The sequence below is a fragment of the Gavia stellata genome, chromosome 2 (assembly GCF_030936135.1).
Source record: "Gavia stellata isolate bGavSte3 chromosome 2, bGavSte3.hap2, whole genome shotgun sequence".
Taxonomy (NCBI): domain Eukaryota; kingdom Metazoa; phylum Chordata; class Aves; order Gaviiformes; family Gaviidae; genus Gavia; species Gavia stellata.
The window spans coordinates 62354465-62379126 of NC_082595.1; the positions used below are offsets into that span (position 1 = coordinate 62354465).

At 47.1% G+C, this 24662-nt stretch overlaps 1 protein-coding gene across 2 annotated transcripts in view; it reads right to left on the minus strand.

The window, feature by feature from the left end:
* Nucleotides 1-22221: 22221 nt before the first annotated feature.
* Nucleotides 22222-24662, minus strand: part of FOXO3 (forkhead box O3) — a 94767-nt gene continuing 92326 nt past the window's right edge. Inside the window, exon 2 of one of the 2 annotated variants that reach the window (XM_059833883.1) lies at nt 22222-23547. In XM_059833883.1, the coding sequence (XP_059689866.1) occupies nt 23251-23547 (297 nt within the window). In that variant the 3' untranslated portion in view covers nt 22222-23250. The remainder of the gene's footprint in view (nt 23548-24662) is intronic. The other variant, XM_059833876.1, reaches the window with a different exon arrangement.

Below are 24662 nucleotides of genomic sequence, written 5' to 3' on the forward strand. Positions count from 1 at the left end.
CATGTTCCAAAGAGTCGCATACCAGTGAGGTCAGAGTTACAAGGACGATGGCTGGATGGATTATTTTTTAACCCTGAGCAACCAAACACATTGTAATGGGTATTCTGCAGTCACGGGGTGCCTCACTGACTTGACAGATGCATAAAAACAGTTGCTATTAGATGTGCCACCTCACACGCTGGTCTTTCCAGAACTCCTGGACAGGCATGACCTGCCCCCCCAAGAGGAGCGCAGCCTGCTCTTTGAGCTTTGCTTCCCCACAGTAGTGATTCTATTTCCATATCCTTGTTCCCATTAACCAGTCTGCTTTTGCCCCTAGGATTTGTCTTCCTTATATGAGAACAGAGGTAAAATACTCCTTTGATTTTAGGCCATGTCTAGATTATCTTTAATCTCATTTACTGCACAGCAGCCTGACTCTGCTTTCTTCCTCTCTTACATTGAGATTTGAAGTTTTTCCCATTTTTTCTGGAATACTTTGCAAGTTTCAGCTCAGGTGTGTTTTTGATAGTTATACTGGCATTTCTTGATCTTTAAATGATCAGGTCCTCTTTCTGCAGCCTGTGAACCCTTGTGTCTTCCAACAGCCTTCCTGAGGCTCCCAGGACTAACTGGAGAACTGAGTGCCACGGACACGTGGAGTGAGCAGACAGGGTGTGGGATCCCTCACCTCCCTGCCTCTGCCCGTGCCTCCCTTGCACTCAAGCCTCCACCTACTCCACTCGAGCTGGCTTTGCTGAGGAGCATCACCCCACTGCATCAGTTCGCTCACTGGAAAACTGAGTCTCAGATGCATACGTATTTGTGATTATTCCCCCATTTGCTTCAAACAGTGAGTCCAAAGCTCTGCTCTGTGACTAGATCCCTGGTAACTTAACTGCACATCAAAACAACATCACCTTGTACAAGTTCACTGATGAAGATGTTTGTTGATTGTCAAATCCAAGAACATCTGGGTCCTACCATTGCTAGCTTGAAGCATCATCGAGTAATGCAGTCTCCTCAGATTGCCAAAGCACTGAATGAAGATATGAATAATTTCCGAAAGCGTTTTTATCTCAGCCAAAAACATGAGCAGCAGCTAAAGGAACAAAGACAAAGCGTATTTCTGACCTCAAAGCTTTGTTCCTGCTGAGTTTTAGAGGCCACATGTGACCATCAGAAGTGCAAAAGCTTCACAGCAAAACTTTGGCAGAAATTTTTATGCTGGGAAGTACATGGTTATCAGCCCAAGGTGTTCTAAGGCACAACAGAAAATGCTCCTTGCTACCTGGAGGACAGAAGCGGGCCACGTTGAAACGGTGTCAGAGGACCTTTTCCTTGACCGATCTCTCCAGTGCAGATGTGTGTGTGTTGCACCTTCAGCACAAAGGACTATCTGGCCTTGCCCGCATGAGGCTGGGATCAGTGTCAGGAGCGATTCTCTCAAGATCTGCCCTTCATTTCATCTAACGTCATCAATTACCTCTGCCCACGGAATCCTACTGGATGTGTCAGCTTAGCAGTTAAAGAAAAATAATTTCTTCTCCCAAGAGCAGACACACCACAAGTGCTGTTGTGAAGGAGAATTTATAGATTCTTCTTTTCTATTTGGTTATACTTTTGAAAACATTTTTGACAGCGACAGCAGTTCTCTGGTGCCTGAGATGGGAAGCTGGGCCATTAGGGTGGCCGCTGATGGTTCGGGTCACCAACAACTCAACAGACCATCCCTGCTCAGTTGTGGGAGGATGCACAAAAATCCCCTACGGGCAGCTCCCTGCCTGTTGCAGCACTTTCTGGGGCAAGGAGAGTGAGAGAAAGAGTTCTTCCGTAGAAAGAGCAGGTTTTTAGGCAAAAACACAAGCAGGGTGTTGTTTTCGGACAGATTGGTGGGTAGCCCCAGCCTGCCGGTTTTGGTGGCGGAAGGACAGGCGGGAGCCAAACACCCCTGTCCCTTCAGAGCAAGTTTTTTTCTCCTCATTCGGCCCCTTTTCTGCAATTTTGAGACAACACCACATGTCAGAGGACGTGATCGTGATTTCAGCTCAAAGGGGCCACAGATGCACCCTGAAAATGTACAAGGACTGAAGAGGCTGTGAAGTCAGTCCGTGCGCCATACAGCATGCCCTATAGGATGATATAGAATAGCAGTCAAATAAAACATGTAAGAGGTCGTCGTTGTGCTGAATCGTGGCTTTAGCAGAGAAACCTTAGCAGGGCCAGCTCCACGTCTCTCTTTCTGCGCTCAGCAACAGGATGCGAAACAATTACGTTGTGAAATGTCATGGGTCTACTGCGTAGCTCCAAACATGTCAATGTTGTCTTCTGGTTGCATCAAGTCATGATGATTTTGCTTGACTGCACATCTGGGTAGAACAACAGAGAACAAAACCAAAGAGAGACAGGGCCAAAACTTGCCTGTGCATTCTTTTTATTTTCCTGCCTTTCCAGTGCACCCATTGCAGCAGCGTCTAGGTGATAAGTCCGTCTCTTTACAAAACAGGAAGACCGTGGGCTGGTTGGCTTCTCTGATGAGCTATAAATTATATAGGCTTTACTTGGCTCCCAGCCTGCGCTGTACAGTAGGTAAGGCAGGTGCTAATGGAGGGTGCTGCAGTGGCCAGCGATAGGATAATTACTGTTATTGCATTAGGAGAGAATAGCAGAGACTTAAGAGCCGGAGGGAAAAAGAGTCCCAGGAAATGGAGCACCGAAGGCATTGCTAGCTCCACGCACACAAAGGCGACCGAGCTATAAATAACCTGACCTCTTTGTTCCAGTAAAATGGCACAAGAATTAAGACCCTGCTTCAGGAAGAAACTTGAAATGCATGACTAAACTCAGCATAGCTGAGCAGACCTATTGACACCCCTGGGGCCTGAAGGCATTTCTGCTTTGTGAGCCTTTGTGCCCACCTGGGAGAGTGGCTGCTGGAGGTGTCCCGCTGGCAGAGCCGCTTACCGGGGGCTGGGGCGGGGGGGGGGACTACGACGGACACAGCTTAATTACTGCAGGTAAATAAGGGAATGCACACACACACACACCCCCTGCCCCGACTGGGACTTGCCAAGGATACCTGGGGTTCTGTGAAATACTCTTTCTCAGCTAAGTTACAGCTAAAGAAAGAAATCTCTGTTAACCTCAGTTACCTAATAGTAGTTAGCAACTTGAAAATGAAAAGCTGACATAAGCCTAACAAATGTAGCCCAGAAATTTGTCAGTAAAATAAAACCAAAACAAAAAAGAAAAAAAAAAAGATGAGCCAGCAGCAGGGCAGTTCATCTCTAGGTTAGCTTCACCCTACATGTGCATCATCTCTCACCTTTGGCAGAAAACCCACCCAAAACTGTGCTTGTTCAGATGAAAAGGCTTGTCATCAGGCTCTGAAGGTCCTTGGCAGCCTTCGTAAAGTAAAACTAGAGCTACTTGTGAAAAAACATAAAGGCTTTGACGGTTGCCTGGGGTGGGGAGTAGCACCACTTACAAATTTTTTTTTCCTAGCTCTTGATCACAGACACTTACAAAAATTTTATCTGAAAATTATTTGTAAATATAAATAGGTCATAAACCTTTCCTAGCTTTTGCTTTTTATCTTTGCAGTAGAGAGAGAAAAGAACTATTTTCCTCGTGCTGGAGGTGAGGAGCAAACCTGGAGAGGGTGTGTGACTGACCCAGCATTGCCCACCCTGCCACCGGCCCCTGGCCCCCCGTGATTGGGATCCGCAGCAGATGCATGTGTCCCGGGGAAGATGTATACAAGACGGGTTTAAGAGCCATTTTGTTGCTGTGGGGACGAGTAACAGGATTTGGTAAGCATCTTTGAGCCCAGTGGGGTTTCAGACTTGGTTGTCTGCTACTGGGTTAGCAGCTGGCTGGAAAAGCGATAATCCAGCAGCCTTTTTCCCAGGTGAGGGGGAAACCATAGGAAGCCAAGTTATCTGCCAGAAAGTTTGCAGTGGCCGAGTGGGCAACTGCAGGAGGTCCAGCCACTCTTATTTGTGCTGTGAACACCTGGAAAGTGAGGAGCTCTCGGGCGTGTACCTGTCCCTTTTGCCTGCACTGTGTTTTCATGTATCTGGGGACACCGAGGGAGAGTAAAGAGACACATTGTCCTCATATAACTACTTATCCCAAGCCACAGCACCTTTCCACTTCACCGGCCTTCCCCATGCCTCGCACGTATACATAGCCCCTAAAGCAAGCACTTTGAAAAGACTGGAAGCACAATCCAGGTTTGCATTATAATTCTTCCTATGCAGCTTAGTTATTAGTTACCACGGAGCAATTAAGAACTAACAGAGACGGCCAGTGTTTTCTGGTTGCTTTCTCCAAGCACCCAGGACCATTTCAGCTGATCTTCTGGATGGCTCTCAGCCCCGTCACAGAGTATTATATGGCAGAAACACTGCGGCCAACTATTCTGCAGTCACGTGCATCCTGTGTTTACACTGTTTCACGCTGGGAGCCACGACGTTAAAAGCCGTACTGTCCGCCTGTTTCTCATGTTTCTCCCGTGTGCATCGCCTTGGTGTCCCAAAGAGCCATCAGGCTGCAGGAGAAGCCAAAAGGCAAAGTTCATCTTTTTGTTCTGAGGTAGTGCAGAGCCTGGCATGGCTATTCCTGGTCCCTGACTCAGGGCGCAACCATCTTTGAAATAAATAAAATTAAGAAGGAGAACATCTTTGAGCCCATAGCTGACACTTGTATTCCAACACCACTTGACATTATATAAACCATAAGGATTGGTATGGTAGTTATTTTGACTCATCTGTTTAACAATCATTTTATTTTAATCAATATTTATTTAACTTACCGGCTAGACAAAAGCTCCTTAATTTCTTCATCTGATTTAATTGATGTTCCCTGACAGGATGAAGTTAGACTGGATAAGACAGTACAAACTGTGCCGGCCGTCTTCATCTTCGGTTTGCATCTCTTTTAACAAGTCCTGTGACTGTCACAGAGCCAAGGCACATCTTACATCTTGCAGATGAACTGGGACCATACGTGGCTGTATACCCTGGGACAAGAAGCCAAGAAACACGCCAAAACAATAAGTGTTGACACAATAATTAGCATATTGATTCTCAATGCAAATTACCTCTTCGTATATTGTGAAACACTTCACAGTTTCAGAGGACTTCAGAGGAGCCTGGAGTTTCTTATAGACACCACAACAATTAAATACATGTCTCCAGTTGTAATATTAAAATACAGTTCTGGGTGAAAGATCATAGGAGACACGCACATTGCACAGATAAAAATGTATGGGATACATCTACCTGATATTCCCTGCCCTCCCCCCCAAAACATCTGCCATAAATTACATTCCTGAAGGAACTTTCAGGCTATGGGTATTTCAGGCCTTCTTAGAGGAACTTTTTGCTTTTTCTTTGAAGGAAATGGTCTCTACCTTGTGTCACCTCAGCTTCGTGCGAAGGGAGAGAAGTGGCTGCAAGTTGAAGGATTGAATCACGAAGTTTAATCTTAGCCCGGTACTCCACTTGTCTGGAAAGAAAAGTTCACTTTACCATAACCTAGAAGAGACTGGTTTTCAGAGAAACTAATTTTTCAAGCTCAGTCACAACAAGGGCAGGGGAAAAAATGAACTCTCACATATACATACAGTGGAGTCACATAGAGACTCTGATCCCAAAGTCAACACGTGGAAAAACTTAAGTGAAGCAACGCAGCAGCTGTAACTTGCTGCCCAGATTAGTTCATACCCAGCTCTCACTGCCAACATTTAAAGTCTTTGTGAAATCCTAAAGTGTAAAGGGTAGCACTGGCTCTCAAGTCCAAAGTCAACTGATATTAGGAAAGGGTGCAATAATTTTATGACCGTTAACAACATTAATGACCCTGTGAGCCAAGACAAAAAGCTGCCAGCCCTCCTGCTGCAGAAAGCCCCATAATCACCTCTGTAAGGAGGAAAAATCCCCCTCCCTCCACAAACATACTGCAGTGTTGTAAAAATTAGCTAACTACCCAAATTGCAGGCTGAGGGGGCAGAGCTGCCTGCAGTGCCAGAGGCAGATCCCTTCCAGAGACAAATCTGACGCTGTGAAGCACCACCAGGACACCGAGGTTTACATGTAGAGCCAGGTATGTCAGGGCAGGGTGGTGAGTCCTACAAAAGGGAGCCGCTTCATCCCAGTACAATTTTAGGAACAAGTCACTGTCCTTTAATTGAAGGCACTGAGGTTCACCAAGAAGACCAGAACTCATACACGATGCCTTTCCCCTTTCCTCCAGCGATGCCCTTCGTATGCTCTTCACCTAGATGTTACCACATGCTAATGCTACCATAGCCTCTTGATGAAAAGCACCAGCTTGCAAGCATACTCAAGTGCTTCAGGTAAGGCTCCGGGCGACGGCTTGAAAAAGGCCATGGAAAGACCCAGATCCCCTCTGAAGAGCTCCAGGGAACAGGAGACAAGCGAAGAAATTTCCTCTTCTGCAAAGGCACTCAGGTCAGCTCAGGATTTGTTGAAGCTTGGTTTTCTACAGAAACAAGTCGTATAAGGTCAGATGCTCCCTGTCCAGAAGCCCTTGAAACCATTGGCTGGTCATGGTCAAGCATGGCAGGACCCGAGGATCTCTGTGATCACCTAGTTCCTGTGAATTTTCATGCAAACATTGCCCTTTCCTGGTTTGCAGGGGGAGGAATGACCAGAGGGGTCAGGGATGCCAGCAGAGGACATGGTGCCGCCCAGGTCCACCAGGTATTTGCTCCCCACGGCAGAGGAGCAGCTGATTACAACCTGAATGATGGGCTACTCCTGCCGCAAGGCCAAAGCCTGGCCTCCGAGCGTGCACATCCAGAAATGAGGGGACGCCCCAGCCCCGGGGGCTGAGTGGCACCGTTTGAAATGGCTTTCATTCTGGTCCAAGCGCAATTCAGCTCCTCCACTCCGCACCCCAACAAGTCCTGGCTGTTAGCGAGAGCTGCCAGCCTTGAAAGCTGCCCGTAATCACAGGCTTTCTGCACTCTGAGGGAAAGGGGAGGCGCTGGATAAAAAAACAGCTCCGGTCTTTGAAACATGGAAAAGGTGTCCGAGTCAGTTCAATAGCCTTTCGCAGACTCAATAAAAGGTTAATCAAATAATCCGCAATGAAAGCGAGTTTGGCATCCCTGTCTCAGGGTTAGCAGTAATGCAGAATCCTCAGCCAGTTTCTTACCATTTATGCTATTATTTGGGAAAGGCCTCGAGTACAGTCCTGGGGGGGGGTCATAAAAAACCCACCCCAAACCCAAAAGGCTGCATGGGCAGAATTGTGATAGAAATTTGCACTTTTCCTGCCTGTGAACTTAATTCATGCAGTTAGCGCTTTACCAGAACTAATTTAACCTGCTTTCTCATTTAAACTACAGGAAAGTGAGTCCAAGTAAGTTTCTTTGGCATAAAGGACATCTTCTAATCCAACTTTTGCTCCTGTTCACCGCACCCCCACCCAATGCTATTAAATGGCTTGAAACATGACACAAAAATACATGCCTTATGATATCAGTTGGCTTCTTTCACTATAACAGCCCTTATCAACATTCAGCAGCCCTATTAATGCAGTCCCCTGCAATCAGCAAGAAAATGTAGCACTCCACAGATCTCTGATCCGTCCCTTCCCGATATGATAGGCCATTTCTGGATGCCGAATAAAGAGCAGAAGCTCTTTTTATGCCAGCAGTTTGCTCCGTTACATCTGGTCTACATGCCTGTGGTCCACAGCTCTCATGGGTCGTCTCATGTCAGACCCCCGAGCTGCCGATCTAGCACGAAGCTGTCCTTCCCTGGGACGCGGCTGCTGGCTGCCCTGTCACTGTCACACCGGGTACCCTTCTGACCACGAAGCTGGGAGAGCCCTGTGCTCATGCCCTGTGTCGAGCACATACGTTTAGGGGAAGGTTTACCTGGATAAATATCACACATACCACACTGCTAAGTGCAAACTGCTCCAAGGAGATACCGTAGATTTGCCTTAATCCTATACTGCATTCTTGGGAGATGTGGTGGAATAAAGTGCTGGCAAACCATTCCTCACAAACTGCCAGAATTTTTGTAGAAAAAACCGCAGAGACCCAAACCTACAGAGCCTGCTGCAAGGAGCAGGGCTTCAGGATTCAAACTGTTCAGGAACTGGGAGCTGGACATTCTCACTCGGCACTAAATTTGACGTCCAGACAAGAGGAACCCAGACCCCAGCAGCTGTTTCTCCATTCTTTTTAGTAGAGTTACGTTTGCCACGTTTCAGTCCTCACTGCATATATATGACAATCCCTAACTGCTTTCCTTGGTTTATTTTCAGTTCATGGGTTGCTGTGTTTCATTTAAGATTCCCAAGAAATTACAAAATAATGTAAACAAGCATTTTCAAAGCTGTTTGCATCTCCCCTTCTGAGGAACAGAGGAGGATGGGACTGGGGTGTCCTTGAGATACTACACTCGATCTTAGCCAACAGACTACGGGTCGGCAAAAACAGACAGAGGAAGGATATTGCAAAACACCAGTGAAATCTTTTCCCTTGGGATTTTGAGTTTGGTCAGGCAGGCGAGGCTGGCAGGAGGTGGGGGGGATGACCTCTCCACTTTTGCTCCACATGAAGGCAGGCTTGCAAGGAGGAAGCCTGTGTTCTGTAACTGCCTATTGGGCAGAGTCTACGCTGGGCGTGAGATGTTACAGGCGTTTTTTGGGGCACCCATGGCACTTCTGCAAAGCCAGGGCACCTTTGGCATCTCTGCAATGTCAGAGTACCCCCAGCACCTCTGCAACATCAGGGTACCCACAGCACCTCTGCGATGCTGGGCTGTCCATGGTGACACTGGCGTGCCGGGGGACCCACAGCACCTTTGCAATGTCAGGGTGTCCGGCTGAGCTCTGGACCAAGCCCTGGGAGGCCCCCCCTCTCGTCCACACCTGGGGGACTCCAGCACAGGCAAGTCCCACTGCCATTTCTCCAGCTGCCCGGTCTCCGACCCACCCTCAGCAGCCACCCCGCTTCTGCAGCCCCATCAGTCATGGCCTGTGGGGGACAAGAGGCGGGCAGCAAGGTGTCAGCAGGAGTCCCCAGGGGACGGGTTTTTCCCCCGAGGCTTCATGGTCCTCTTGCAGGGCGGACAGGTCAGGTAGGGAGACGAAATCTCTGCATACAAGTTCTGTTGCAAGACAGAAACTGCAGGGCATGGTTGCTAGCTATGAAAATTATCCAGGGAGAAGGTTTCTCTCTTATGAAATGCACCTCCTGATCGTCCTGCAGAAACCATCCTTGCCCTCGCTAGTGCTGCCCCCCCTCAGCTTTTCAGTTTTACCTTTGACTTTCTTACAAGCTTTTAGGAATGTCTCCACGCCAGGCTGCCAAGCAGTGTTAGCCTTGCTGCCTTTCCTAAAATGCAGTTTCCATTAGAGGAAAAGAAACCCCCAAACTCTCCCCTAACTTCACAGTACTGATGCAAATGGTTTAGGTTTTACTGGGGCTTATCAGATATAATTTTGGCTAACCTAGGGTCAACTTTTATCCTCACAGTGTTGCATTCTTACTCTTTAATGTACTGTGCGGAGGTGTTATTGACACATAAAAAGGTGAAACGTAGCAGATCTTCCGTTTAAGTATTTAATCCCCACGTGCACAAAAGCAGAGAAGTTCATATTTCCCTGACCAGTTCATTTCTCTGTTTCCGACATCATTCTCCAATGCCTGCAGAATTATTACCGAGAAAGAATCATTCCATGGTTAAATAAAAGTACATATACTTTTTGTAGGAAAGGAGGAAAAAGCAGGTATTTTCATATTGCCTTTAAGAACTTTTACCAGTGCAGGAATGGGCTAAATTTGGACCAGTGAGCTAGAGCTCAAAAACATGTATTGCCAAATCGATTCCCTTCTTCTAGACTCTAGTTTGCATCAAGTTGACCATGAAAGCAACTTCTTAACGTTAAACCCCCCACTTGGTACAACAGCAATTTGAAAGGTGTAAATCACTAAACGGGTTTGTGGGGAGACACTTATTTAGATATTAGTTTAGGTAACCATAGGTTCTTAGTACCCTCTGTGCGAAACTGTTCTGTTTCTTACCATCCGTTCACAAATGCATTGTCAGGGCAATTAGCATTAATAAAGAAAACTGGAAAAGAAAACTCCTTTCAAAACTTTTGGCTTGGATGTATACAAGCCACTCTGTCTGTCACATGAACATTCAGTCTACAAAAATACACATTTGCTTGTGGTGAATATCATTTTCCTGGGGAAAAGGAAAAAAACCCTGTAGCCAGCCAACTTATTAGGATTTTATTGTTGTTTTCAAGGAGTGATTTAACCATGACTGGGGAGCAGGCTCTTCAGGAGCCACGCACGTCACAGGTTACACAATGCACATAAAGCATGATAGTGTCGTTACCACACCTCTATTTTTTTAAATACACTTCCTTCTGCATTTAGGTTGGGTCTAGTTATTCATGGCGAGCACCCGGCTCTGTACGAGGAAGCGGTGAATCCCACCCCTTCTCCAAAGCACGCAGCCAGCAAGGAAGGCCAAGTTTTACTCAGGGATTTCCCACCAGATCTTCAGATCAGATCTCTTATTTTCTCAGTAAAATGTGGCACTCTTTTTTGCATGTTCAACTGTGGAGGAAAGGCCTTGGTTAAACCGGTGAAGCTAAATGACCTCCCCAAATGCCGCTGAGACATAGCGGCATAAAAATAAAAATTCAAAGGTACCACGGAGCAAGTAATCCCAGTTAATCCCAGCAGCCCCAACAGTCCCTTATGGTGCAGGGCGGGCAGGGACCAGCCATCTCCTGCGATCGCTGACCATCCCCACAGCCCAGGGACTTGCCCCACGGCCAGGTTCAGCGCCTTGTCATCAGGGGGGCACAGCGGATGGGGCACAGGGTCTGCGGTCCCATGGCGCGCCAGGAGTCCTCAAGGCCCCGCCGGCCCCGCCGGGGGAGAAGTCAGACAGAGGGAAGCTCAGGGCAGCCCTTTGCACCATGTTTGTTTGTTCCTGTTCTCTTCAGAGACCCTGAGTGGCCCATCCCTCAAAATGCCAGTGCAAGCACAAGGGTGCAAGAGACAAATTTATTGCCGTTTGGAAGAAACTGCTCTAGTTTAACTCATAGGTAAGGGCAGTTGTAGACAAAACAGCCACAAGAAGGAGAGACCCTTGGCAGGTTTTTCTCCAAGTCTGTGCTCTGGACAGGGCAGGCAGATAGGATCTGCAGCACCATAAATCAACCCGTGGCAAAGGGAGAAGAGACACGGATTGTGAAATGAACTGTAAAATAAACATCTAATGTAAACATCGAAAAGCAGTGGTTTGTTTTTTCTGTCTGGGAGCCCAAGTCCAGCACAAGTTACTGGCTGACTATGCCGGGACCCTGTTGGGGGGGTTTACTGCTGGCCCCGTTGCAGGGCAGAGAGGCAGCGGCCGCTCTTCTTTGCCGGCAGGAGAAGAGGCTGATCCCACCATGAGCATCCCCACTGTCCTTTGGCACAGCCCCATCACACACTGGCTCAGGTGCCTGAACTTTGCCTGTGGTTCCCGGGATGGGCTGTCTGGCTCCTTCTGACCCAGAGCGATGCCCTCCCAGACACCTGCCTTGGTAGCCTGGCAGCAGAGACGGGGCCACCCCGAACGGGTTCAGGCTGCGTCTTTCTCCAGGGCCTGGGTTTTCTGATAAGCAAGTGCTCACCCAAAGGTGCCTCGCCCTGCTGTGCCTTCTGCCATCCCTGCCTGTGCTAGCCCTGCTGCTCACGGTCGGCGGGGCTTTGCTGCTTGCAAATCTTCTCCCGGTCCAGCCCATCCTCCCTGCTGGGAGGCCCAACACGTGCCCTCCGTGGGGGAAGCTGGCCACCTCCGAAACAAACCTGACCCGCTGCAGGAACATCTGCCTTTTCACCTGTATTTATACTTCTGGACCTTCAGCTTTGCAGACATCCAGCCACGAGAGGGGTCGACAGATGCTGGAGCATGTGATGCCCCAAGAGGAGCACTTTCTGCACTGGTTTTCATCAGGAAAAGGAAACCTACGGGGCAGGGCATCTTCTCAGAGCTTCAAGTCTCACCGGGAACAGGGGAGAGCGACTTCTGCTTGCAGCAAGACGTGCCTGGAGAATGAATCGGGACAACGTGCAGCTTCTCTGGGGCCAAAGGGAGACGCTAGAAAGCAGAAGGAAACCAATCACCAGACTTTCAGCAGGTGGTTGCACTCCATCAATACCTCCCCAGGGTCTGGGGCACACCCTGGCTCATGTGTCAACACACAGGGACAACATTACCCAATACCTGTCACGCTCAAACCAGGGCAAAAGATAACAATATGCTACTGCACATAGAGACCTGTGCCTCAGGTAGGAAAGGGCAGAAGCCTCTGCGCTTTTGTTTTGTTTTGTTTTTAAAGCTCTTTTAACTCTTTGAGGCAAGTCATAGGAGCATGAGGTTAGAAGGGACCTCAGGAGATCATTCTCCCGCTCTGAGGCAGGGCCAGCGAAAATTCAGGCAAACATTTTGCTCCCAAAAACACCCTTAATGAAGAAAAGTCCACACCTCTAGGAAATGTGTTAATTACCCTCTTAGCTAGAACATAACCTACATTTGCTGCAGATGAAAGACAGCTATGTCCTCTCCTTAGTGCACAGGAAGGGGGGGTTTAGTAGTCTTCTATGTAAAGGGCAGTTCGTGCTCCCTCTCAACCTCTTCTAAAAAATAAAATCAGCCTTCTCCCATAGGTGCCCCTTCTCGCTGACTCTGCTCATTCTTGTTTCTCTTCTTCAGACCGGCTCCGGTGTCCAGGACTGCCCCAGTGCCACAACACCGCAGGAGGAGTTCCGACAGTTTCTCGCTCATGATTGCCCACACCACCTTTTTTCCCAGTGCTGCTGCTTGCGCCCCACTTGACATACGCGTAGCTGATCTCTCCTTCCTTAGCACAGTGCTGTGCACCTTTGTCTGCTGAATTTCATCTGGTTGATTTTCCCTCCCAGTTCCTCGTGGTGGCACATGGTGGCACTCCGCGTTCTGCACGAGGGCCTTGCTCAGGGTGTGCGGCACATGTCCTCCAGCCGCTGGGCTGGCTGACACACCGGCAGTCAGAGGCTGCTGCCAACTTTCGGGTTTCCAGGCTCCCATGGCCATGGGCATCCAGCCAAGGCTGGGTGGGGCAGGCGGCATGGGGACTGGGGGACAAGTGTGGCACGAGATTAGGCTCACAGGAGGAGGATGGGACAGGTGGGAGGGGAGATAGCGGGCAGGTCCTACTTTGGAAAACGCACATGCAAGAGCTGATAGTTGTTGCAGTGTCTGGTGGAGAACTGGTTTCTACTTCCAAATTCCTCTTCTATGGCCACCACCTGTGGTTCTGCCAGGAGGAGGGGGGAGAGGCTGAAAACTGACACTCGGCCAAAAAGCCTATGGGATACAGCAGAGAAGTGCCCAGGAGAAAGGGACTTCCAACTGATCACCATTTCCCGGCAGAATAGTCTGCATCCCGTAATGCCCTACCAAACAGGGCAGAGGGGATGCCGCTGAAGATAGGGATTTTAACTGGGGGAAGCTTTCCACCTCCCCTACTCAGTTCACACTTTCAGCCGTACCTACAGTTTTATTATATTTTGAGTTTCATACATTAATTTTGTGTGAAGAAGCCAAGCACACCTAATACTTGCACCGGGAGCTGTGCTCTGAGCAAGGCTCAGCACGTGCCCAGAGTGCGTGGTATCACAGGCCATGGTTTGCGGGCGACTGTCCCGTGTGCAGGGTACGAGGGTACTCAGGGTTTGTTTTGGGTACCCTTATGAGCTGTTGCAGCGCCTGTGCTGAACACAGTGGTGTGCAGTGAGATGTAGGGGTCTGTATGCTTTCTCTGGTGCGGCTCATACCCATGCCTGGATACACAAAATTTGGGAGTAAACTGCTTAAATGCAAACAAGGTACTTCAGCAGTTTGGCATAAATAAGATTTCAGATAAGAAGTGTCAGAAGAATGAAATTCTGCTCTATCCATTTCTGGATACATCTCCTTTGTTCAGACCCTTATTATTATTTTATATTCCAGGTGCCAAATTCAACCCACCTTTAACACTTCTCGTACAGCTTCATCCTGAGACTCTTGGCACATGGGTGACGTCTGAGACAAGGCTAGACCAAAAAGAACTGTGTGTGGCCTCTGCGTGTGTGTGTGTGTGCGTACAGATATGTTAGACAAGTCACCTTTAGATGGTCTTTCTTCAACCATGAGCTCATCCAACCTGCCCATATGATAAATTTGACCTTTAAGTAAGTCTTGAAATGCTGAACATGCATCTACAGAGGACTGTCAATTATAGTGGAAAAGAAACAGATAGGCCTTTTGGTAGCTTAGGGATGAGGTGACCAGCATAAAATGTTCTAATTCTGTTAACCTTGAAGAGGAAAAGTTAGCAGGATTCTCGTCTCACTGAAATACAGAGAATCAGAGTTTGTAAATTTTATTTTGCAGATTACAGCCCAGAGAAGTATTACAGGTCACAAGTGCCAGCGCTGCCGGAGGGCAGGCACCACGGCCGACTCTGTAGATGGTTGTTCTAGGCTGCGCCGGGGCTGTACGAAGCTACTTCACAATATCCATTTCTCACAGAAAGACTCGGCAGAGCACGAACAAAGACACTTAAAAAGAGCCAGGCATTCGGTTTTTTCCCATTCCTTTGGCTGTAGCGGTTTGCTCGGAAGTGGTGTGCTCATGTCCCTTTGAGCAGCCATACCTGCTAAGAGGTCCACAAACCGTTTGTACTTACTCTCAGCTCTGCATCTCCTGACCTTAGCAGACCTTTGAATACAGCCAGCAGTTCACACCATTGGCTGCAAACTTGGTATTCCGCGTGAAGCAATGTTCAAGGTTTAGCCTATATTAGGAAAAGGTAGCTGACGTAGCTAGACCAGCAAACTGTCTTCAGACTCAGCCGTAGCTTGAAGCAGCAAACAAAAAGGCGCATCTTGCCAGCGTAGCTGGAATGGAGTGAGTTGTACTGGCAACAAGTTCTTGCCGGATAACTGTGCTACCTGGGCTTCTTGCCTGTATAAAAACATCATTAAAAGTAATCATATCCTCAGCTGACATTGCTGACCCCACAAATGTTTAATACCTGGCCTTAGAAAAACAGAGAATGTTAAAAAGTTAGAGAATGGGAAAAAAAAAAAAAAAGAAAAAAAGACATTTTCAAAGAAAGGCTCATGGGGATCAAAAGTTAGGAAACCATGGCTGACAGCAATGGGAAACTCTGGTGACTTCAGACTTGGTTTGAAGAATGATTGAAGGGCATGAAGGAGTGGTTCAGATGCCCCCAAGGCAACGTATCATTTAAAGGGTAGCATTTTATTAGGCCCGTTTCATGTGCTGCCTTATTTGCTGTTCCTGTATGCTCCCATCTCTTGACATTTCCTCCACACACAGGCATGGTCCATGAGACAGGTAAGGTGGGAGCCAGTCCCCTGTTCCTCACACATGCATTGGTGTGGGAAAACCAAACCGCGAGAGGCTCCCACTAACAGCAACATCATGTCATTGTCCCTAAGGCCCTTTCTCAAGAAGAGAACAAAGCTTTAGTGAAGTAAGGTGGAGAGATTGTGGAAAAGCAAAGATATTCAGGCAGGAGCTTTAAGAGGCTGGAAATGTAGCGACAGAGTCTCAGCCAAGTCCCCCATAACCCAGCAATTCAGGGCACTTTCTGCATATGGCTTGTGACCTTGGTGTCCTCTAGTGAGAAACGGAGCGAAATGGGCTCACCCTGAAGCACTAGCTATGGATGAGATAGAGAAAGGGAAGTGAGGCTTTGTATTTACCTGTATTAGCTACTCCACGGTAACTTCCCACATACCTGCTCTTACTCTCTGGTAAACTAGTTTGCACTGACCCTTTGGTGAAAACAAGGTAGCCCACCTTACCCAGACTGCAGAGCAAACACAACTCGACTGCAAAGTCCACATCTGACCTCCCCCTGTGCTACCATCTCCTTCCAGCTGTAGTCCTACAGGCAGAAGCTTCAGAGCAGACACCTGAAGGTAGATGCCTTCCCCAGGAAGAGACTTTGATAGCTCCTAGCTCTGAAAGCACCTATGATTTTATATCCACTTAAGGCACGGTAGAGTTTTGACTTAAATTGTGGCTTGTCCATAGGAGTCTGCTAGGCTGAGTGACCGTGCATAGCAAAAACTTCTGTATAAATGAGACAGCCTCGCCATAAATTTTGCTTAACAGATGCACACTGCGATTGAGAATGCAGTTTGATATTGCAAGTATGACTCTCCAGAGAAGTGTGAATGACAATGGGTTTCATTTAATGAGTAAAAGGACAAAGTTTTTTTTTTTATTTTATGTCTTTTATGAATTACTTTCTAAGCACTGCCTTTTCTCCAGGACGTTCATCCACGAACTAGTTAATGGTGTACAAGCCTGGATAGCCTTAAGTAAGAGGGGCCTATAAAGATTTAAAATAAAGTGCTGGTGAAGTATCAATCTTCTACTGAAACAACAAATGCAACATGAGACGCTGCCCAGACACCAAGCTCATCATTCACAGCCAAGGCTTGGAAAGGCTGGACCTCGCCTTCCTGGAGGGAAAGATGTCAGGAGCAGCATCCTCTGCTGCTCCCCAGGGAGGACCTCCGAGGTGGCCGTGTCAATGCACAGTTTTCCTCCATCTTTCACTTTGAAGATCAGAGGTAGGGTACACCCATATTTCTTAATTAGCACTTTCTAACCGATGCCGTCTTTTTCCAAGGTGGTTACAAATAGAAGAAGGATCCATTGTCCATGCAGCAGATGAAGCTTCAGAGAGGTCTTCTGCGACACATGAATACCAGAGCAGGGTGCTGGCATCTGCCATGCTTCGCTCCCACTGACGTCCTCCCCATCCTCCTGCCTTGGCACCTCGCTGCACCAGCCGCGGGGTCTTACAGGGCTTACAGAGGCCCCCAGGGTGTGAGACAGAGCTGAAGTCTGACATCCGTGCGTGTCACGCGCCACGGGTGCCGGCAGCAGCCTCAGGGCTCATCAGGGTATGCAAAGCAACGCTAATCCCTGGGGAAAGGCAGCACTTGGGAATTGCCTTATGCTTTGGATTTCAGCAAAACCAAAGTCTTAAGGTATCACCTAAAAAAGAATGAAAATTGAGGGGAGGGGGGGGAATCCTGATCAAGATCGTCTTTGTCTTGGAAGCTGGAAAGATTTTTATGAGATGTCATATATTTTTACTGTTTCCCCCCCATTTCACCATATGTCATTCATACCATATAGATATCTTTAAACCTGCATGGCGTAATGTAACATTAAAAGAATGTTACAACAGTACCCTAATTTAGGCCAATTGTTCCTACTGAATCGAGACATTTTATCTCGTTTTCTCGATTAAATCGGTTTCCTTGTATGTCATCAAAGCATCAAATAATAAAAGCAGGAGACACTTTGTTCTAATAAGTAAATGTTGTGGCACATGCAAAACTACCATTGTCACTAGTATGAAAAGAAAATCCAAGTGCCAAAATAAAAAATCCAAACCAAAGTTTCTGAATTTTGTCAGACAATTCCAAAGTTTTCTAAAGATTTAAAGAGCATTAAAAAGAAGCTTACTTTTTTTTGGTTCTAGTGGAATTTTCTATGATGTTTTGTGTTTACATGATAAAAGTATTTTCATTTAAAAAAATTCCACAGGCAGTGCCAGTGGGAAAAAAGCTCTGTGGGCTGGGTCAGGCAAACAGAGAAGCGATGAGACACTGCAGAAGTCGCTGGCAGCAGGATGAATCTGTGCGCCAGTGAGAGCGTTATCTACCCCATCTGGCTTGGGCTCCACTTCACCCAAGAAGTCCTCCTTTTGAACAGGGAGATACCAGTCACAATGACTCCACCAGAAAAAGAGGTAACCTCCCAGATTTGCTTATCTCAATCTTCATGAAAGCACCACTAACTTCCTTGGCAGTGGTAGCCAAACAAGAGCTGTAAAACAGTGTTTTCCCTGGTCTGGTTGAACTCGCAACTCAGCATATGTGGTGGGGAGCTCCCAAAATAGCTCTCGGTTGCCTCACCAGTCTCGGCAGCAGCTCGAAAAGCCTTTTGTCTTCTGGGACAACTTGTAGAAATTTGGTCTTGGTCTTATTTTGAAAGTACTCTGAAAGATAAGAATGATCTATTTCAAGGCTGGGTGAATGGAAGGTCACAGCTAAGGCATTGCAGAACACAACCAAGTAGGGTCAGCACAAAACTTGCACAGGATTTGATCAGCTCATCGTCGCTGCTGCTGCCCCTACCTAAATTCAGGTCAAAGCTGAGGCCCTTCCACCTGGCACCTCACCAGGCCAAATGCTCTCATCGTTTGTCCTAAATACCAGTGGGGTGATGCCAACAAGGCGGAGGACACGGGTCCTTCCCTGCCAGAGCGCTGCTGGAGGAGCCTTCAGAAAAATCAAGCAAAACAGCTCCATTTCCGAAGAGAAGCTGTAATTGCTGCAGGACAAGCGTGCTCCCACTCTGGGAAAGCTAATGCACTCTTCATCCTGGTCAAAGGCTATTTTCTAACTTGATCTAGTAATATTTCAGGCTATCTCTAGTTAGGACAAAGCCTGAATAGCTCTTGCTGCGTTAAACAAGGAATATCCCCAAGCTGCTCTTTATACTGCAGTACTTCAGCGCAATACTCCCATGGGTTTTGCAAGGACATGGCAGTCGTCCCCCGAGAGTCATGGGAAACCCCTCCCTGCTGCGCGTAAAGGCTCCTCTTTCTTGAAAATATCATTTGCTCTTGAAAAGCCCTATACATCTGTGGCTTCCCATTGGGGTGGGAGAAGAGTTTTTTGTTGACACGTCTCATGTTTCTCAGCACGCTCTCCTGTGCCTTGGCCAGAGCCCTTGGTGTAACTTTCTGCTGAGTCAGGCTGCTGGTTTTCTTATCCCAAATCCCAAACGGGTGGTTTCAAGTACTCCAGGCATTTTTCAAAGACAGTTTGAAACCCAGCCAAGACCATAGGGGGTGTAACTCTTCTCCTGACCGATTTGCAGTTGGGCTGGTTGTCCCCCAGGACGGGCGAGCTGGGCTGCAGCCGGAGGGTGCAGCTGCCATACCAGGGGACAACCCCCCCTGCCCTCCAAAATCAAGTGATCTTTGTGACTTTTAGCAGCAGTAAAGGATCCCACTGGGGGTTATTTGACCACCAAAACTACGCTGGCTTGGCTGAAGGGTTGAAGTGCAGAGGCCCACGTAAATACGCGTTTACAGACTCCAGTGGATGCAGGATCAGGCCCCCTTCCCAGCCCCAAACCCCTGCCAGCTGCTTTCACCCACTGCTCCAAAGTCACCCCTTTTCCAGGTCCTGCATTTAGATGTCCATCCATGACACAATGAAACAGAGCGAAGGCAAACTTGCAATGTAGAGATCCATTATGCTTTATTTACATGCGTCACCATCTCTTTTACAAACTAGATTACAATTTAAAATGGAATACACAAGGCAATATCTACTAACACCAAGTGGAGTAAGCACTGCGTCTCTACTTCATTTGGAAAGGGGCAGGTTTTGCTCCAAAACAAACTTCCTTCCAACCTCTGTGTAGTAAGGTAGTATATTCCTTCAGGGCAGCATCTTTTTTCTTTTTTTTTAATATAAAATCCTCAGTAAGACTGCAACATGAGAGTGTCTGCTTTCAAATGAAAGTACAAGATAGCCCAAATGAAAAGTATAAACTGTTCAGCTCTTCGGTATGTAAAGACGGCCATGCGCGATAAGGCTGTGGATTTAATATTCTTCCAATTTACATGGCTTGAAACAAAAACAGATAAAACAGTTTTACAGATACTGTATACATATTTTTTCCAATCATGCAACTTTTTTTAAAAAAAAGTTAAACATGTGAAGCCAAATGTACAATCCATTTTTTCCAACCCATAGTAACGAAATGTATCTGGTCCCCCTTCGCATCTGTTGGCAATTCCTAAGGTATATCGTGTACTAGAAACACTTACAGAACACCGATTGCCAAGCAATGACATCATTTTAGAGAAATACATGACTTAAAAGGTAACTTTTCGAAGCGGTGGCACAAAAATTTCTGGAGTTAAGCAGTGGTCAACTATCCGATTATTCTCAAGAGAAAATTTTTTTACAAAATCATTAAATCAAGCCCCAAACCTGTGACTAGGAACTGCATAAATGTCACCCTTTTAGACCTTTTGCTTGGACCAAATGTTTAAACAATACCTATGTAATTGTTCTAGACCTGTATCTGTTTTACACGGTTTCAGAAGGAAAATTTCGAGGCATAAACATGTTCAAAGACTCAAAGCCCAAATTTTCATAAGGTGGGTTCCCAAAATTAGCCATTCAAGTCTGTATTTTGACACCTAAATAAGTGGCCCTTCAAATTCAGCGAGACTTACTTAGCACCTCTGGAGTGGAGGGCATTTGCTGGGCACCTCAGCAGGCGTAGAGAGTGGTGACCTTCCCCTGGCCCTGGAGGTACCTAGCACCTCTCCTTCCATCAAGAAGTGATGAGGGCAGAGCAGCTCACCCCCTGCGACCACGCTGGAGTCCCCCATGTTCGGTGCCTGATACCAGGCACTTCCATTTGAAAATTTCGGCCATGAAAAAAAGCAACAGAAACTAAACCAAACCTTAAGAGGTTGGCCAAGTCCACCCCTCTTCGGTGAGTGCTGGGATGTTGTCCAAAGCAGGGGCCCAGTGTGTCCCAGACACAGCAATGGAAATGCTTCCCTTGGCATTGCTGGGAGGCAGGTTAAGCCTTTCAGCCGCTAATGTTTTTTAAAAAAAAAAACAAAACCAAACTTCTCTGCCATTGATGGGCTGTCTCTGAATCTATTGGGTTTTCTCCATTTTCTGAACAGAGCGGACCATAGTTTTCTCTCTCATTTCTGCCAGCGCGAGCTAGCTCTGTTGAATTCAGGGGGCTAGGCTGCCGTAGCAGAGCAGAAGTTGCCCTCATTCGGTTTAAGCTAATGGGCCTTCCCTTGCCTTTGACAAGAACTGCATCCATTCCAAGAAAAATAAAAGACAAGACGGATTTTGGTCACCTCGGCCATACCATCAAGTCAGGCCTTGCTGGTGCTGTCAGTAAGGTTGGGGTCTTTGGGCAGGCATCCCGGGTCTCATCGGAGGGGTCACCCGTGCAGAGGCCAAATGCTGCGCCCCAGCACGGGGAGCCGCTGAGTGAGCTCTGCTGGCGGCCGGAACGGCGGGGCAGGGGGACAAGCCCAGCTGCAGAGCAGCAGCTGTGAAGGAGCCTCGGGGAAAGGAGCACTGGAGGGAAGTCCTTCAGCGTACACTCACATTTCGGGGCGTACCAGGAAGCTGAGAGCTAATGCCCAGAGGAGGCTGGTGATAAAGCTCTCAACCAATTTTGGTAAAAGGTGCCTGCAACTGGACTGATGAGCAAAGCGACCTCTAGCCCAGGTGACCACTGTGCCACACGAGCGTCCCTGGTAGCTGGCTGCTGACAGAGATGGGCAATAAGCATCAGCTAACTCCAATAAATGTAATAAACTAGTCCCCACGATGACAAATAGACCACCTCAGTGTAAAAAGAAAAGAGAAGGTTTTTTAAAGGGCGAGTGATAAACCCTCGTCTGCTTGGAAGAATTGATATGCTACAGGGCTACGATAACCACAACTGCACAGAGTCTACACAGTCATAACTGCAGGGAGAACCCAAGAGGTGCATCTTTACGAGAGAACAGCATGAGGGCATCGGGGGGCTACGATACAAAAACAAAACTTCCATCACACTAAGAGCTGTTGTTTCACCAATATCACCTCAGGGACCTGGAAAGTAAGGAGCGAGGAAGGGCCCACGAATGTGTGTGTGTGTGTGTATGTGTGTATGACTGTGCGTGTGCGGTGGCAGTGGCGAGAGGGAGTCACTCCACATTGCATGGGACACGGGTCGGTGGGAACTCATGCACTGAGACTTTGGGTTAAAATGCTAGTTTGTTTCCTAACATCCATGCATAATGATCCATTTCTGTACATAATAAAATATATTTATATATTTATATGCATAATGCTTTTATGCAAAGAAAAAAAACCTTCATATATCGCTTTGGAGAATTATGTATACACTGTCCTATTCAGAACCTCTTCATACCGAGTTCCTATGTACCATTGGTGTTTTCCCCTCTTTTTGTTGTATCCCTCCCCACCCAAGACACTCATAAAAAGTAATCAAACTTTTCAGATTATAGAGAGGATCTATACAGCACCATTACCTTTTATTCATTATTATTATTAATTATTATTCATTTTACAAAAGAAAATCCTAGAAGCAAAATATATAAAACTGCCTTGTCTTTCAGTGTCATTTATCCTGTTACAATCTATGCTCATATGAAAAGCCATTTGTATGATACTGTCACCTTACCATTCCCTCTCCTGCTTCTGCTGCCACAACGGATTATACATAATGAGAAGGAAAAAATAATCAAGGATATGTCCAAAAAAAAAAAAATATCACTGATGCAGTAACACACCCTGCAACGACCTGTGCCTCAACTCCCGGCGTTGCCACTGCAAGTCACCTGCTGATGCCCAGCCTCTACACTTAGCTCTTCTGCGAAGTGGCATGTTTCCCTTAATTTTCGCTTTTTCAAACACATCTTTACAGGTGGCTATGTTCAACTTGTCTGGCAGCTCAGCTTATAACCCATTACCAGGTTGCTGCGGCAGTAGGGGCAGCCTTGCTAACATAAGGCAGGAAGGGAGCCTGCTCCAGCAGGGAGCAAACGGGCTCCTGCCTCGGTGCACATGCGGGCAACGGCACCCGCTGTCAGTCCGTCCTCACAGGCCAAGAGGCAAACTCACCGGCTTCCCTTGCTTTGCAATCAACCCTGGTTTGATGCTTGTGGAAAACAGGGGTGTACCATTAAGTTTAAGGAAAGAATAAGAAAGAAACAAACCAACCAACCCAACAAACAAACAGACCACACACATCACCTCTCTCTGGAATTCAGCCAGTTGATCAGTATAACAAATGCTGTATATTCAGAAAACCCTGACGTCTGAGCAGTGTTGGGTTATGATCGTTTCCTTGCACATGCGCAGTACTTCAGATTCCCCAGGGAGAGAAAGCAAAAATGGTCAAAAATCTACGGAAATCAAACTGGAGGTTGTAGGGGCGAGGGTGGGCAGACAGGGAAAACCTCCAAAAGGAAAAGCCAACTTAAAACATCCCATAAACCATTAATATATTGAAACACCACATACTCAATGACAAGTAACTACTGTAAAGGCTACACAGTGTGTTCTCAACAGGATGGTGCTGAACATTGTCTCCACAGCAGGTGCTTGGCCATCCCAGAAAAGGAAGATTTTGCATACTTCAGAATTCGTTCAATACCCAAAAAAAGAAAAGAGAAAAAAAAAAAGAAAAAAAAAAAAGGGAGGCTCTTCACTCCGTTAAGGGGCCTATTAACAGTCTGCTTCGTTAGGAAAATAATGCAGGGTTCACAAAGGTCATAAGCTGTAAACAGTATCACTGTCCACTTGCTGACAGCAGATTTGGCAAAGGGTTCTCTCTCTACATCTCGTGTCAGTTTGAGGGCCTGCAGAGGAAGAAGAAAAGACAATGAGACTGCTGCATGTAGGAAAAAAACACAACAAAAAAGGCAACTAAGCAAACCTCCAAACCAAACAACAGCTTACACTGACAAGCAACTTTGATTTGTTTGCACCCACTTCAAACTTATAGCAATGAATAAATTGCACTGTGACCCTGCCTGAAAATCCTTCTCCCTTGCCAAGGTTTGAGTGTGCTTCTTTGCTGGCTTAGCTGCTCCCAGCCAGGAAAGAAAAAACCCTCTCTCCAAAGAAAAACAATGGCCAAGTGTGATTTACAGAAACCCAGTGCATCATCTATTTGTTAAGTGTATTCCAGGTGAAGCACGGAAGGATCCTCCAGCTTTTCTCCATTTTTCACCATCACCCTTTCTCAGCATCACCAGAAGGCTGGACAGATCTTTCATCAGCGCCTGACATCGACCACCACCCTTGAAGCCAACCAGAGGAGGCTGCTCAAGAGAAGCAGCAAGGAGCCACAAATTTTGGTTCGGACTTTGGAGTTCTCCATTTTCCTGCTTGTATGACACACCGTCAACAGACAGGGTCCACCCAGCTTTAAAAACAGGGCTAGGATCCAGCTTATGCTTAGCCATGAAACTTCTCTGCAGAGGGGCAGACACTGGAAAGACACCTTGGATGCTGGATGGAGATGATTATGAAGGGACACAGTAAGTCGGTCAAACAGTGAATACAGACGAACATTTCAACCAAAGGGGCCAAGGGGCCAGGTTTTTAAAGGTACTCAGTGGCTTAAAGACATAGGCAGGCACCAAGCAGGGTTTTGGAAAGTATGTACATTTAAACATCCTCATGAAACCTTTCTTTCAGAAAGCTCACTTGGTAGCCATCCGCATTGCTGGGCATCTAACTTCTGGCTCTGAAATGGCTTCTGAAACCAGGGTTTAGTCCCCCACACCACTACCTGTTGAGGATTTTCCCCAAGATGAATGATTGGGGGTTTTTTTATACAGTGCAAGAACAAGGGGACACTTGCTGAAACCAAAAAGCCATTTGAGTTTATTACAGGAACGTCTTTACTCTCAAAAGATCCTGGTATCAGGCACCCTCATGAAAAATGGTGGATTTAGGGGGGCTGCTG